We start from the raw sequence: 17,337 nt of genomic DNA on the forward strand, positions 1-17,337 counted from the left end.
TTCACTGTACAGATATTTGGCAGAAGAAGTCCAAGTCGTCTTAGATGGTTAGTTTTCGGCAGCTCAAGGTAGGTATGTTCGAGAGCAGGCCATCTAATATGGATCGGGACTCCATCGGATTTGGCAGATCACTGTGGGTAGGAATTGATTACAGCTAGCACTACGGTTTATGACTACCTCTAATTCACTTCCAAAACTTGAGCTAGGATACGGCACAATGAGCAAAATTCCTTTGAACAAACGAGACGAAGCTCCTATGGGGCAACGAGCCGAAGTTATTGTGGAACAAGGAACCAAAGACTCCAGTGTAACTATGAGATGAAGACAATGTGGGACAACGAGGTGAAGTTTCTGTAGGAAACCGAACTCAAGCTCCTGTGGGAGAACGTACCGGTGTAAATGAAGAAACGAGCCGAAGCTCCTATGGAGAAACGAGTCGAAGTTCTTGTGGAACAACGAGCCAAAGACTCCTGAGAAACAACGGGACCAAGACCCACTCAACTTAATGAGAGCCAGTTCAAAAAGAATTCCCTGCTAACAATTCTATTAGTCGGAAGACAGTAAATTATTCAGAAAATCACTAACTACTCTCCGACAATACGCCTGCAATATTCAAGTAAATTTTCATCTGTTCAATAAACAATTTTCAGATACCTTACGGCTAACAATATTTCCTTATTTCTACTTGGCGTAAATCTTACTTTTTTGTTATATGGGGGCTATACTAAAAAGGGGATCAACACGGTCCATTTACGAACTTAACATGCAAACGGCCAAAATACACAAGTGTGCAAAATTTTAGTCTTCTATATCACGCTGATCCAGAATATGTATAAGTCCACGATATCGTATATCTCCCATATAACGGTACCTCCAGATATTCGATATTTTGATGATTGTAGCAAAAAAAATTCAATGAAATTTTCTAAAAGTCCACCCATGCAGTTCCTTCTGAGTATTTTGACCTCCCCCCCTCCCCCCTTGGAAGATAATTGTCTATATAGGTCCATGAAATCGTATAGCCTCCATATAACAGTACCCCCCAAATCTGGTATTTTGCTGACTTTAGCGACAGCTTTGACCGAAAATATTGTCTATGCAGGTCCATGTCTTCTACAGGCCACATATAGCGCCCCCCTTTTTCGGTATTTTGACGATATTATCAACATTATTCACCGGAATTGTTTCAAATATAATAATATTAGCGAAATTATTCGGAATTGGTACTACAGCCTATAAAAAATTACTTATGCAGGTCCACGTCTTCCTATAGCCCCCATATAACGGTTTTCATTTAAGTTGTATTTATCGACGGGTTTTTTTTTTTTTTTTTTTGAAAGTTTTCAAGATCAAGTACTAAGTTTGGCACAATTTCGATTTGCGTAAAGCGATAGACCTGGAATTCTGACATTTAGAAATACAAGTTAAAAAGTATCAGTCGGTCTTTCCGACAGATGTATACCCTCATCCAGTATTGGATTATTATACCCTAAGCCATACGGCTACAGAGGGTAAATATCATTTGATACGCCCAAAATAAGCTTGGTCGAAATAACGGTTTAAGACCCTAGGTCTCTTCGGACCGAATCCGTTTCAGAATATTTGGAGTCGATCTAGCGATGTCCGTTCGTCTGTCTGTCTGACCGGCAGGCTGGTGCACACGATAACACTCGAAGGGAGTATCCGATTCGATCCAAACTTGGTACATCGTAATGTTATTGTCAAACGTAGATCGAGTTCAGAGATGGGCAATATCGGTGCACTCCTTCTGGTACCTCCCCCACAAAAGGTCGTAATTTTCAAAAAATATATTTTCTGCACCGAAAGAGAAATAATAATCCGATTGTGCTTTTACTTTGAAAATCTTAATATTTGAGTCAGTCCTAGGCCAGGTGTGAAAATGGACAATATCGGTCCACTCCATCAAGTACCTCCCTCACAAAAGGTCAAAATTTTGAATAAATCCGATTGTCTTCAAATTTCACACATCTCAATACTTTTATTAACCCAAGAACTGGTGTTAAAATGGAATATATCGGTCTATTCCTTCTGGTACCTCCCCCGCAAAAGGTAGAAATTTTCAAAAATATTTTTTGCGGAGAATCAGAAATTCGATTTTGCTATAACTTTGCAAATCGTAATATTTACATCAATGCTAGGTCAGGTGTGAAAATGGACAATATCGGTCCACTCTATTAAGTACCTCCCCAACAAAGGGTCAAAATTTTGAATAATTACAACTCTTATAAAATGTGATGTAAGAGTCCGAGTGTCTTCAGATTTCACGCATCCTAATAATTTTATTAACCCTAGGTCTGGTGTTAAGATGGATTATGTCGGTCACTCCTTCTGGTACCTCCACCACAAAAGGTGTACATTTTGAATATCCATTAAGCTCATACAACGCGAAATTAATATCCGATTCCATTTAGACTTGGCACATCCATATTTCCATCAACACAAGATCTGTAATAAAGATGGTAGAGATTGGACAATTTCTTCTTGTACCTCCCCCTCAAAGGGTGAAAGTTTTGAATAGCGATTGTAAAATCCGAAATAAACATCCGGTTCTCTTCATATTTCATACAGGGTTGCCCACATTCGACGGACCCATGTTTTTTTCGATGACTCTTTGGGCCCATTCCAATCGACGAGGCTTGTCCCCAGGCAACATTCTTTGCGTCAATTGAATTTTGTACGGGAACAAATGCAAATCAATGCGAATAATCCGTTGTAAAGTGGACCGAGCCATGCCCAACTGCTGAGAACGGCGTTTTTGGCTCGTACGGCTGCGATATTCTCGGCCGATCGCCTTGGTCGACTTTTATATGGCCTCTTCGGATTAGAAAGAGCCTTACCAGTCGAAAATTTTTCGTATAAACGCTTAATGGTGTTCTTAGAAGGCGCACTTCTCACATTTTTTTTGCACAATTGACTTCTTCTGTTGAATGTAAATTTAAACTATTTCAGAGCGCTCGCGTGGCGTGTATTGCTTCATGGTAAAAATCAGCTTGGACTGACGCTTCAAACGCGGTATGTCATTAAGCGATGTGACATCTCTGTCGAAAGTTTTGGCGTTGCCAGACTAACACATGGTCTGCTTTGAAGATGGGATATATCGGTCCACTTCTTCTGGACCCTCCCCCAACAAACTTTATAGAAATTGCATTACATTTAAGATGTTTTAAAGACGTTGCCTTCATTTTTTCATTCCGGCAAAAAATAAGCTAAATTCTTCCCATTATGTATATATTTTTTACAAGTTCTACCAAATTAGTCAAATGCAGTAATCACTGACTATTGAGGATTTTGAACTCAAAATTTTTTCAGCAATTTCTAATGCATAGTAATTAAAATCATTGCAAAATCGTAAGATCTTTACCTTTCATATCGATTTTGATTGGCTTTGTATTTCTTAGCGAGTCTCCAAAAATCAACTTCGTCGAAATTGTGTCAGCTAATTTTCTCTGCTCCTTTTTTGTTTGTTGTTATCTTATTTTAATAGTCATTATTGCGACATTTGGAAGAAAAATGCTTAGTTGGCTGTCTGTCGCCTTGTCTGATCATATATTCCTGTGTGTGTGTGTGTCCGTGTGTGAGTGTGCCAGCATAAAACTGATTGCCTTAATTTAACAACCGAAGAAGTTTGTTTCCTTTTCGGGGTTCATAATTAAACTTTGTGTCTGTCACACAAACGCCTTCGAATGTGTTAACAACATTGTTGGCGTCTGCAAACAGACCATTGGATCCGAACACTTTGCCATGTAAAGCAACACTTATTCGTACATATGAATGGGAGGGGTTTTCCATCCGCACATTAGTTACAGTCGACGAGTTGCAGCGGTGTGGTTCCAAGTTGTATTTAATTTGTATGAGGTAAGATCTGTCTTATTTTAATAAAAAAAGCAAAAAAGGTACAACCGGAATGTAAGTGCGAAATGTCAATGAGTGACCTAAAAAACATGGCACGGGGTTATAGGATGGTCAAAAAGCCCCGACAAGAGTATGTATATGTTAGTAAGTGTATTTATTCAAATTATGGGTTAAGGCGTCATACGGCTAGCAATTGGGCCAGAGATTTTTGCCACGAGGCCTTGGAATGCAATAGGTCATACGAATTGGAATCCCGCTTCTCATTGCTTCTTCTCCATAAATTGGTTCCTCAGGAATAATATTTTAATTTTGTCTTTATTTTATTTTGTCTTTATGCGATCTCATACCACTTCAGTCTAAAGAAACCAAACACCAACCACAAGATATGATATGATATCTGCATAACATACCTGCGAACATTTAAATTTTAATTTGCCAAACATTTCTACTTCTCTTCTGAATTTAATTAATTTTCAGAATTGCTACTTTTTATCAGATGAAACGAAGCTTCGACCCAACCGCCCCAGAAGCTATGCAAATATTTTCCCACCATTTTCAAAAAAAAAGTAAAAAAAGACATTTCAGAAGATGTCACATGCAAACGTTGTAAAGCCGTAACATGCAACTTTAACCCGACTCTGGCTGTGGCTGTGGCTATGGCTATGGCTAAACTTTGACACTTTTAATCAATTGCAGTAAAAATTCTCATTTGGTGTAAATTTGAAATATTTACACCCCGCCAATGATGATGACGGGGTAACATGGACGCTGTCGAATGTAGCGCCAAAAGGCAATGGTAGCCGGTTGATGAAAAAACAACAACAACAAATATGTACGTCCAAGCAATAAGTAAGCAAATGAATCTGCAAAGATTTTGCCGGTGGGGCAAAATGCAAAAAAAAAAAATCACCGACAGCTTGAACAACAAATTTACAGAAACAAACCGGCAATTACCACACCCAAAACAACCGTTGTGAGGACCCCTGGAATTAGGCACAGTGTTTGGGAATGGGTGAAAATTCGAAATGTGAAAAGGTAGTATAAGAAGACGAGAATGTCAAGCGGATTTACTTTTAGAAAATTTAAAGTAGAATCAAATGTCATAGCCGGAATGGGATGATGGGCTTTTGACTGACTGATTTAACGTTTCATCAACGCCCAAACGAAACGCCTGAAGCTAGAATCTTAAAATTTTGGGGGGGTGGTGCGATGTCACTTTTGGTACGAAGGGGTCATATAAGGCTGGGTTTTTTGGAAATTCGTACTAGATCGGTACGAAAAGTATTAAAATTTACTAAATATGTCACTCTTTGTATTTGAGAAAACAGTAGAGCTAGAACTCTTAAATTTGGAATGAGGGTCACTAATGGAGTGTATGATAGATGTACCAAAGGGTTTTTGGAAATTCGCACTATAAATGTACGAGAAGTATTGAAATGTACCACATTTGGTACCATTTCGTATCACGTGAATGGTTAGAGCTATAAAACTCCAAAAGTACTAAACGGTACTAAATTTTGTACAAATTGAATTTGTAGGAACGGATGAAGCTGGTATCCTGGAATTTTAAATTAGCATTACCGGCGAAGTGTAGGTTTGGGATATTGAGGAAGTTTTTGGAATTTGTACTAAATTTGCACGAAAAGTACTAAATCTGGTACAATTTCGATTTGAGTGAAGCTATAGACTAGAATTCTGAAATTTAGAAATACAAGTTAAAAAATATCAGTCGGTTTTACCGATTTTTACTTCTCTTATGATTATTCAAATTGTTGACCCTCTATGGAGTAAGTTCCGAAAGAATGGGCCAATATTGTTCATTTCGTATCGGATCTTAATAAATATGATATATTCACTTTATATGAAATATGTAATATATTTCAGAAAATCGCTGACTTGTTTCGCATTTTGAATTTCGCATTTTATGAGCTTCATAGATATACAAAATGTTTACCCTTTGTGCGGGAGGTGCCAAAGGGGTGGACCGATATTTCCCATCCTCGAATTATTTAATATTAACATTATTTCTTCATATTATAAGGGATATAATTATTCCGAATTTTGGAGCTTTGTGTTGGAGGTACTTGATGGAGTGGGCCAATGTTGTAAGTCTCTCAATCTAAATCTTCGTGATATGCCGTTAACCGCATAAGGCGAATAATTCTCACTGACTTGATATACATATAGGGCTAGGTTTGGTATACGATGCGACTGGCTTGGTGCTGTAGAGGGCTTGACAAAGAGTACCTAGTGATTTCGTGAATCATTAGCCGTTCTCCGGCTAACAAAAGCATTAGCTGGGAATACCTTTTCAAATCTGGTTCTCTCATTGATTTGAGTGGTCAGTTAGCCAGGCTAGTTGTTCCGCAGGAGCTTCGTCTCGCTGTTCCGTACCATAGTCAAACATTGGTAGTGGAGTAGAGGTAGTCATAAACCGTGGAGCTAGCTAGAATAGTTAACTAGTCACTGTAGACGACCCGAATAGCTAATCCCGAACATACCCACAGTGAGCAGCCAAACCCGAAAGAGTTCCGATCCATCTACAAAGATCTAGACATCGTTTACCAAGCCTACCCTCAACGAGCTGCCGAATCCGAAAAAGTCCATATCTATCTAAAAAGGCCAAGCCATCAGTTGCCAAATCTACACTTAGTGAGCTGTCAAACCCGGACGAATCTCAAACCTTCTAAAAAATCCGAATTGCTAAAATGTATATCACAAGTCCCCAATCCGCCTTCGGAGACTTGCACATCAAATCACCCAAACACAAACATCATAATTCCTGACAACAGTCAAACCACCGACAACCGATGATCACTTGTTCCTGATTTCCTTCAAATCGTCAACACCAGGGTCACCCGAACGCAACATCGTAATTCTCGATCTTCCTCACCAATCAACATCTGAAGGTCATCCACGAGTACCCGATCACCTTCGAATCATCGGCTTATCACACTGCCTACCTGACGAGCAAACGTAGAATTCCCGATCTTCAATTAAACAACACTACTTTGAATTCCCGAACACCTCCGAAGTCAATCCTATATTCATCTTATTGTGTTTCAATACGAGTAGATTGTAATTTAGTATTAAAAGTCGGGCGGAGCCGATTTTATGATACCCTACACTACTTTGCTAATTTAGTTGAGATCCACATAACAATTAAAAGTTTTTATGGGAGAATTCAATCATACAAGCTACGATTATAATTATAATTTAAAATTCAAAGGAATAAACATGCCGAAGCATTTGTATCTTTTAAGTTCGGACTTGTATTGCCCATTTGGTGCATAATTAATTTCAAATCAGATAAAGATATATATGGGAGCTATATCCAAATCTAAACCGATCTCGATAAAATTTGGCAAATATATTTCTGAGCTGTATTTGATATATTTCCCTGAATATCGTTGTTACGGAGTGCATATTACGGCTGTGGGTAACAAATACAACAAATCGGATGAACAATATATATGGAAGCTATAGCTATATCTGAACCGATCTTCACCAAATTTGACATACTACCTTCTAGACTCAATTCGGTCGTATGTGCCAAATTCCATCCCAATTGGGCAAATATTAGACGTTTTGTGTAAATCGGACGAAGTTATATATGGGAGCTATATCCAAATCTGAACCGATCTCGATAAAATTTAGCAAAGGTATTTCTGAGCTGAATTTGATATATTTCCCCAAATATTGTTGTTACAGAGTGCATATTACGGCTGCGCAGAACAAAAATAACAAATCGGATGAACAATATATATGGGAGCTATAGCTATATCTAAACCGATTTCGATCAAATTTGGCATACTTATTTTCAGGACTAATTTGGTTGTATGTGCAAAATTCCATACTATTCGGGCTGATATTACACGTTTGGTGCACAATAAAAGGCAAATCGGACGAATATATATATGGGAGCTATATCTAAATTTTTACCCATTATCTCCAATTTCAATAGGGTTCGTCCTTAGGCCGAACAAACGTAGTTAGGAAAATTTCATCTCAATCGGATAATAAATGCGACCTGCATTTTGTTCACAAGAATACATGGACAGACGGACGGGCGGACGGACAGACGGACTGACATGCATTTATCAACTCAGAAAGTGATTCAATGCAGACCATCAAAAGGAACCATGGGTCTATCTCGTTTCCTTTTACCTGTTACAAACAAATGCACAAAGACATAATACCCTGACCACCTTGTGGTGTAGGGTATAAAAATCAATGAAACATCCGATTTTTTACACCCAGGATAGGGAGAAATCTACTCTTTTTATTTCATAAGGTTTAGTGTGTCCTTATGGAGACCCTGGGTACAGCTGAGCTTACCTCAGCCGACGAGAAAATCAAGTTACATAATTGTCCCATAGTTACTTTTAAGGATCTTCATAGAATCACTTTCTGAGGCGATTTATGCATATCAGTCCGTCGGTCCGTTTGTCAATGTAATTTAGTAAACAAAATGCAGGTCGCATTTATTGTCCGATGGATTTGAAATTTACCCAAGTACGAACCCTTTTGAAATTAGTGAGAATCGATTTAAATTTAAATATGGCTCCCATATATATCTTCAACCGATTTCGGGCTAATTGATAAAAATCGGTTCAGATATAACTAAAGCTCCTATATATACGTTTCATCCGATTTGGCCTTTGAGTCCCTCACATTCGTAATATGCATTCCACAACAATGATCTTTGGTGCCATATTGGTACATCACAGCTCAGAAATACCCCTATCAAATTTTATCTGGATCGGATCAGATTTGGATATAGATGCCATATATATCTTTATCCGATTTTCCATATATATCTATTAGATTTATTGTGCTCCAAATAATTAATATCAGCCCAAATGTACTGAAATTCCGACTGAATTCATCCTAGAAACAGCTTACTCAAATTTTGTGAAGATCGACTCAGGTATAACTATAGCTCCCATATATATGTTTTATCCGATTTGGTGTAATAAGCACTCTGAAACAATGATCTTTTATGACATATATCAAAATACAGCTCAGAAATAAGTGTTCCAAATTCTGTCAAGATTGGTTCAGATTTGGATATAGCTCCCATATATATCATTATCCGATTTCATGTTTATTGTGTACCAAATGTGTAAATATCAGCCAAAATTGGATTCACAGTCAACCGAGTTTTTCCATTAGGTGAAACTTGGTCCGGCAAATCTATTGCTCCAATAAATAATTATACCCTACAGCACTATGTGTTGGGGGTATTATAAGTTTTATTGGGCCAAAAATTATGTAACACCTCGAAATATTGGTTTCCCATATAGGAAAGTATATATGGATCTTCCTATCTCGCCGAGCTGAGTTGATCTATCTATGTATGTGAGTTTGTCCGTCTGTCTATGTTAATTTGTAATCACTCTACACTTCGCAATTATGGCCCGATTCTCACGAAATTTACAATGGAGGTGGGGTTAGGGTCAGAATAGAACCCTATTGCTTTTGGAGATGATCGCATAATATTTAGGGGTTGAAATGGACCAAAAACTAAAATGTTCCTGATTTTGCAGTTGCTTTACAGATCGCAATTATACACCAATCGACGCCGAATTTAGCATGGGGCTAGAGCTTAGGGCTGGGCAGAAGGAAGAGGATGTTAGCTAGAATGCTTATATCTCAAAAATGGCTGGACCGATTTTGACAAATATTGTCAATTCAGAATGCCCTCTTGGCATAAAAGGCTAAAATCTAAAAAAATGCATTTGGACATAAGGGGACTTTTAACTTATTGTAGTGTTGTAGGGTATCACATGGTCGGCCCCGCACGACTGTAGCCTTTGCTTACTTGTTTTTAATATAATCCTTATCGAAGTCGTATCATGCAATATATAACAATGTTATTTTTTACTAGGGGTACAAAAGCCTCCGTCAAATTTGTTGAAATTCGGTTCAGAGTTCGATATGGTTACCAAATTGTGAGTACTCTAAAGCCATGATATGCATTCAAATAAGGTTCATCTATCTCACGTAAATTCCCAATATAAACTTGTTTGTTACGGGAGCTCTACAACATAGGCATGGTGGTGTAGGGTATCATATGTCGGCCCAGTCCGAAATTTGACCTTTTCTTACTGGTATTCTACTTTCAAGTATAGCTAGCTTACTTCTAGGTGCGGCCTAATTTGTAAAAATATATATTAATTGGACATATATTACTAATGTAGTGTAGAATTAATGTGAGATCGACGGAAGTTATAACTGTGATGTACTTCTGAACTGAATATACTATAAGCAGCTATTGAAGTTAATCGGTGGGATTTAGTGAAGTATTTTGAATTTTTTTATTTTTTCGTAGTGGACACCAGAGTTAGAGTCCTGATAAAGCGAGTTAGAGTCGGAGTCTAATTAAAAATGATTCAACTCCAAAGTAACTTTATGGATTAAAGCCGATTTAAAAAATTTGTACATTAATGCTGTCTAAAATATTGAAATGATTTGGAGACCTCGATCTTTACCTTTTAATTTTTTTAGATACCAAAACTTGCTCTCCAGGTTCTAATCACTGTGTGTAATTTCAAACAAAAAACAACTTATCCAAAACGTCATAAACCGAAATTGTCGGTTTTCAGGGTGTTAGGCTGGATGCTGAATGTTGCATGTATGAGTTTTTTTTTTCTATTTGATGTTGGTTGTTTTCTTTTTTTTCGGTTATTTTGGACCATACAAGTATATGGAGGACTGGCTGCTGATACCGGCACTAGCAGCAGATACAAGATAAATGAACAACGATTAAATAGTTAAAATAAATGAATAGTTTTGTGGACGTTGAGGTTGCTATCGTCGTCGTCATCGGGTTGTTCTGATTGTGGAGGTTGTTCAAAGCGGCAATTTATTTGGGGGAGCAACAAAATGCATATTCACGGGTGGAGAGTCTCGTAAACCACAACTAGTTTCAAACAAAGATAGAAAAAAAACCGGCAATTTTAAATAAAGGAAAATAAATCATGCCAACAAGTGTTAAGACATGGGAAGTTTCAATGGGCATAACTTTGAAATGTTCTCCCAATTTCCTTTATTCTAATATATTTTAAGTATACGACTACCATAAATGGTTTTAATAAACTAAACTACTTTTACATAACAATAAACTAAATCAATGCTACTATTTTTCCGAATAATTAATTTTTTGCAGCACTTTCCGCATCAGAGACCTCAGTTTCGTCCATGTCCTCTGAAAAAATAGAAGAAAAAACAACAACAAATTACAATTAACCAGTCAATTGCCATGTTCTTCCAAAACCGTCACTCTAAGCACCTACGCTTGTTGCCGGGTATCCTTCTCAAACGTTCCTGTTCAACAGCAGCAAAATATTCCGCCTCGGCTTGTTCACATGCCGACTGAAATGGTGCCACATTGACCTTGCCATTCAACATTGTCAGATCCCCTTGGTCCTGGCCCATATTTGTTTTCACTTTCAATTTAATTTCACGTGACTTGGCTTCGAGTATTTTTTCACGGCGATTTTCTCTTTCGAACATCTGCAAAAGTTTTAAAACATTACTCAGGGAATTTTTATACATCTTCCGTTTCATACCGCTGTTAGCAGAGGCTTATCATTCTTGTTCGATGCCACCATATTCTCGGAAACCTCAATTAGGAATGTGGCGCCCAATTTACTGCCACAGCTGACAAATTTCCCATTCTCATTGGTGCGAACACAATAGAGCGGCTCATCGCAAACTTTAACCGTCAATACCGGTTCGTTTTGTTGTTGCAACAAATCCCATGTATCCAACACACCATCCATGCGGGTTATGAAAAATTGTGAGACCCTGCGCAGAAAAAAATTTATTAATTTGGACTGAAAATATTTCAAATTTCAAAAATTTGAAACTCACTTTGTATAACTCCAGGCTCCATCAGTCAACATGGCATTACTACTTTTCGTCCAAATTATTGAACTTTCCCGACAATCCTCGGACCATATGCGGGCACACCAATCTCCAACCGTTAGGAAATTCTTGACAAAGGCAGGATTACGCATAATGGCATAAACTGGCCCCAAATGACACATCATCTGAAATGCAAATATTAGTTTGTTTGAAAAAGGTTTACGGTATCGGAGAAGAACAAATTTTCAGGAAATTGTAACGCTTCTAGATATTTATTAGAGTCTCCATAAAGTATAGGTATGGTCTTGATCCGAGTGAAGTAGATTTAGATTAAAGTAGCAGATTTAAGAACGAACGTCTTTTTTTGGAATCAGGTTCTCAAAGGATATGATCTATTTGGTGTCGGCTGAACTTTTAATACCCTCCACCTTAGGGTAAAGGAAAGATTTTTATATAAAAGTATCTGAATTCAAATAAGACTTTTGCATAATGCAGTTACATTTATCAAAAAACATAAAGTGAGTGAGTCCGTTATATGGGGCCATACCAAAACGGGAAACTCTATAAACAATTTTATACTTCAAGGATTATCATCTACCCAATCCTCTTAAATACCAAATTCGAAACAATTTCAGGGGTAAATGTGACCAGGATTATCAAAATACCTAATATCGGTGGGTATAGTTATGTGTGCGCTATAGGAAAGCGTGGAACTAAATATTCAATGTTCTGACACCGGGCTAGAAACCATTATGAACTAAAAATATCAATCTTTATCAAAATACCTAATATTACATGCAAAAATCATCAAAATACCGAATACTGGGAGGTTTGGGGGCTATAGCAATGTTTCGCCATTATCCCATTATGACCTACTAATACAAATTTTAAGACAGATCCGTGGAAAAATGTGGCAAAAATCAACAATATATCGACTATAACAAAACGTGGACCGATATATCTCATTTTCAATACCAACCATCTTAGGTACAATACAAATTGTTCTGCTAAATTTTGACGCTCTACGTGAAATAATGTGGGCTGTATCGTGATTTCAACAGACAGACGGACATCGTTTAATCGACTTAGAATTTTACGCTGATTTTATGCTCCTTTCCAAGGTGGAGGGTATAAAAATACGGAATATAGCCGTTATATTGGGATCTATACGAAGACGTGGACCAACTTTTCTCATAAGCCATTACAATATTCAATGACGAAACTTGAAAATAAAAATCTGGTGAATAATGCAGCTAAAATCTTAAAAGTGCCGAATATAGGGAGGTACCATTATATGGGGATATACGAAGACCTGGAGAGACAATTTTCTGTCACCGGCTGTAGTACCTAGTAGGAACTTCAAATACGAAATTATAAACAAATTCGGCGAATATTGTGCCTAAATTCGTCAAAATGCCGAATATAGGAAGGACAGATATATTGGTCCTATACAAAGACCTGGACCTGCATAGAAAATTTTCTGACATACGGTGTAGTACCCATTACGAATTCTAAATATCAAATTTAAAACAACTTCGATGAATAATGTCCTAATAAAATCGTCAAAATGTCAAACATCGGGGGGTACTGGTGAATGTGGGCTAAAATCATCCAAATGCCGAACATAGGGAGGTACTGTTATATGGGGGTTGTACGATATCATAGACCTCTATAGCCCATCTTCAAACTTGACCAGCCTGCAGACAAAAGACTGATCTGTGCAACATTTTAGCTTTCTATCTTTATTCATTTTGACTCTAGCGTGATTACAACAGACGGACAGGGCTAAATATTAGAATTTTACGCTGATCAAGTCAAAACGAATTAATATAGGAACTGAAATTTTTCACAGATCAGTCTTTGTCTGCAGACAGGTCAAGTTCGAAGATGGGCTTTAACGGTCCATGATATCGTACAGTCCCCATATAAAGGTACCTTGGGATATTCGTTATTTTGTTGTTGATTTAGTTACATTTTTCCCCTACCCCTGGAAGATATTTGTCTATATAGATCTACGATATCATATATCCCCCATATAAAGGTACCCCCAATATTCGGTATTTTGATGATTTTGGCCACATTTTTCAATGAAATTATCTGAACTTCTACACAAGGAGTTCTTTGTGAGTACATTACGCTCTGGAAGAGAATTGTCTACATAGGTCCACGTTTTAATATAGCACCCATAGAGCGTTACCCCCACATAATCGGTGTTTTCATGATTTTAGTGATATTATTCACCGGAATTATTTCATGTTTCGTATTTGAGGTTCGGAATCGGTACTACATCCTATGCCAATAAATTGGACCAGGTCTTCGTATAGCCCACATATAACGGTATTTTTTCGGCGGATTTTTTTTTTTTTTATTTTTTTTTTAAGTTACCTTCAAATTGTGGAAGATATAAAAAGTGCGACCCGGTCAATGCTTTGTAATGGACAGAACTCTGAAATTTGAAATGAGAGTCACTGATGCAGTGCTGAATATAGGTACCAAAGGATTTTTGGAAATTGCAAATTTAAGGTTACGAAAAGTTCTAAGTTATGGAACGGATAGAGCTAATAGCTGAAAATAGGGGTATGAGAATAAAGGTTTGAAAAAATGTTCGATATATGAAGATTGTTTTGGAAAATTGTACTAAGTCAGCGAACTGTACTAAATGGTGATAAATTTGGAGCAGATTTGCCTATGCCTAACGGATGAAGTAGGGATTTTGAAAGTTTGTAGTGGGGTCCCTGTTGGTGATAGGTTTGTGATAAAGAGATGATTTTAAAAATGTGTACTACAAGTGAACGCAAATTACTATGTAGTACTATATTTGCTACAATTTGGTATTGGGTGAAAATATAGTTCCTGAGATTTGAAATTTGGTATTAAGGTCGGTGTTCATGTATGGCCCAGACATGTAGAGGTGGTTTCGGAAATGTGTTCTATTATTGTATGAAAAGTACTAAATGGTACAATATTCGATATTGGGAGAATGGATAGAGATAAAATTCTGAAATTTGGTATTTATATTACTGATGGTATCTTTGTTTGAGAGCTGGCGCTGTTTTACAAATGTGTACTACAATTGTGCGAATTGTACTTTATTACGAATAGAGCTTAAATCCTGAAATTTGATACTAAAATCTCTGTTGGTATCTTGAATGCAGATATGGAGGTTGTTTTGGGAATGTGTACTGTAATTGTACGAAATGTACTAAATTGTACTAACATTAGGTATTCTGTGAAAGTATAGAACTGATATTTTGAAATTTAATATGAATGTCACTGTTGGTGTCTGACCCTTTGTGAGTGAGGAACCAGAAGGGGTTTGCAGATATAAAACATCTTCACAAAATATTTGTATGTGTGAAATTTGAAGAGAATCGGATGCCTATTTCGGTTTCTTTGAACGTTTTTGTAATCTTGAACCATATGTGGGTGTTGTACCAGATGAAATGATCCGATCTCTATCATCTTTATAACAGATCTTTTATTACCTTCATGGATATTGAAAATTTTGACCCTTGACCATTTTAGCACCTGACCTAGCACTGATATTAGGATTTATAAGGTTGGAGAAAAATCCGATTAACCTTTATCTTTCTGTGCTGTAAAATAAATTTCGAGAGTTATCGTGCACTCCAGCCAGCCAGAGTTGTTAGATCGACCCCAAACGTCCTGAAACGGATTTCTTCCAAACATACCTAGGATCTAAAACCGTTATTTCAATGAGTCACGTTTTGGCCATATGAAATGATATATACCCTCTCTAGCCATTATCCGAACTTTGGTATTTGGGTTTCTACTAAATGAGAAACGTCACCTCTGTACAAACTAATTTCGAAACCGGTCAATTTTTTATATCCGCCCAATTTTGCAATCTAAAAATCCGTGTAGTCGAAGATCCCGTTTATAGCTTTTAAAAAATCTATTTGACCTATATTTTCTTCTCTCTAACTTCCCTCAACTTACCCTCAATTGAATCTTCTCAATGGGCGTTTTGCCTTTGCGATTGCAACCGAATAGCATACCCATCTCCGTGCCAGCCATGAAGCGGGTTGGTATTGTAGTTTCATATTCCAACACCGATACACCATAAGACCGGCTTAAATCTTGTTCATCACTTTTTACCGGGTCCATTAGTAAACGGTCTAAGGGTTCACTCAACTTCCTTGTATCCCACCACAAAACCTGGCCATCTGAACCGCCCGAAAAGAATTCAGTGCCACTTTTCGAGTTATTCCACAAAACCGAATTGACAGGATCTCTGTGGCATATTTCCCGTTCACTTATCATGACGGGATATTTGCCATGACGAGTATCCCAGGCAGCCACTTGGCCATTGTACATGCCGCTTACCTTTACGAAAGAGGAGATTTTATAAAAATCTAAAAATTATAAATGAAAATCACAACCTACCAAACTCGTGGGATCCTTCTGATTGTACTCCAAACACACACACGGCACCTTGGGTTCCAGTGTCAAATACGGCTCATTGGGGTTCTCGATTTCCCAAATGTACGAATTACATTTCTGTCCTGTCTTGTCACCCTGAAACTTCATGTCACAATGACTGACCGCCATTTTTATGCCACCATCTGGGGACCAACTTAGATGGGTTACCGGCACTTTTATGGGATTTGGATCCCTATAAACATTTACGGTACGTGAACGACATGGTTCCGGCAATGGTGCCGGTTCTAAATCATCAAAATAATTCTCATAAATATTCACGGCATTATTTTGAAAAATATACTGTTCCATGGGTCGGGTCAAACCCATTACTTGGGTTATATAATTTTCATCCTTCTCAATTTTACGCTTATATCTGACCGTCTGTTCAGGGTCATGCATGTTGATGTCCTTGGGCCAACCGCCCTCGTTGTGAGTGATGCCTGTGTGTTTATATGTGGCCCTGTCCGTATTTGCCACACTCAAGGACATTTGATTGGCATACTGGGTCTCTCGATCGATCGGGTTTTTAAGAATATAAGCCTTGGAATATTCACGGTTGGAGTTTTCCGAGAAGAGTACTTCATCTTTGTTACTAAAGTTCACGGCGTGGCCGAAATTTCTCCGTTCCTTTTTGTAGGTATATTCCATGGTGGAAATTTACAGGAAAATATTTAATTTTCCAATTGAAATTCGTTGGTCCGATGAGAGTTCTTGGCTGCGGAAATGGTTTGAAATTGTTTATCGTGGTCACCATGGCATCAAAAATGACGCGTTGCCAATCTGTGCATTGAAATATAACGATAGTTATGGTTATGCGTGGAACTATTTTGGCAACACATTAAATCAATCAAAGGTGACTGTAACAAGCTTTTGAAAATTAGTTAGAACGAATGCATTTCTTTTTTAATTCTCTTTTCAGACCTTCTTAAAAATATATACTTTGCTGGACAAAAGAAAGTGAGTCGGGTATATTTTGGTGAGATTTTTCACATTTTTTTATAAAACTTGAAATTCGGAATGACGCCACAAATTGCTGTTCAAATTCCGGACAATGCATCGTTTCTCCAATTCAACTGTGATGGTCTCCGAGATAAGATCAAGGAAATTGTAAGCTTCAAGAGTCGGAAGAACATCAAGGTCGCAGCGATC

The 17,337-nt window shown here is 37.6% G+C and overlaps 1 protein-coding gene across 2 annotated transcripts; it reads right to left on the minus strand.

The window, feature by feature from the left end:
* Window positions 1-10,959: 10,959 nt before the first annotated feature.
* On the minus strand, window positions 10,960-16,940 carry LOC101898756 (dynein axonemal intermediate chain 2). Of its 2 annotated transcripts, none has more exons than XM_059128445.1 (6): window positions 16,153-16,940; window positions 15,706-16,092; window positions 11,752-11,930; window positions 11,448-11,685; window positions 11,172-11,391; window positions 10,960-11,083 (listed from the first exon to the last, which is right to left on the minus strand). In XM_059128445.1, the coding sequence occupies exons 1-6, from the start codon at window positions 16,834-16,836 to the stop codon at window positions 11,031-11,033; spliced, it is 1,761 nt and encodes a 586-aa protein (XP_058984428.1). In that variant the 5' UTR covers window positions 16,837-16,940; the 3' UTR covers window positions 10,960-11,030. The 2 variants fall into 2 exon arrangements, with proteins under 2 accessions (XP_058984428.1, XP_019895398.1); XM_020039839.2 differs by having other exon boundaries at window positions 10,964-11,083; window positions 11,168-11,391; window positions 16,153-16,937.
* Window positions 16,941-17,337: the final 397 nt, after the last annotated feature.

Source organism: Musca domestica, unplaced genomic scaffold (genome assembly GCF_030504385.1).
Source record: "Musca domestica strain aabys unplaced genomic scaffold, Musca_domestica.polishedcontigs.V.1.1 50, whole genome shotgun sequence".
Taxonomy (NCBI): domain Eukaryota; kingdom Metazoa; phylum Arthropoda; class Insecta; order Diptera; family Muscidae; genus Musca; species Musca domestica.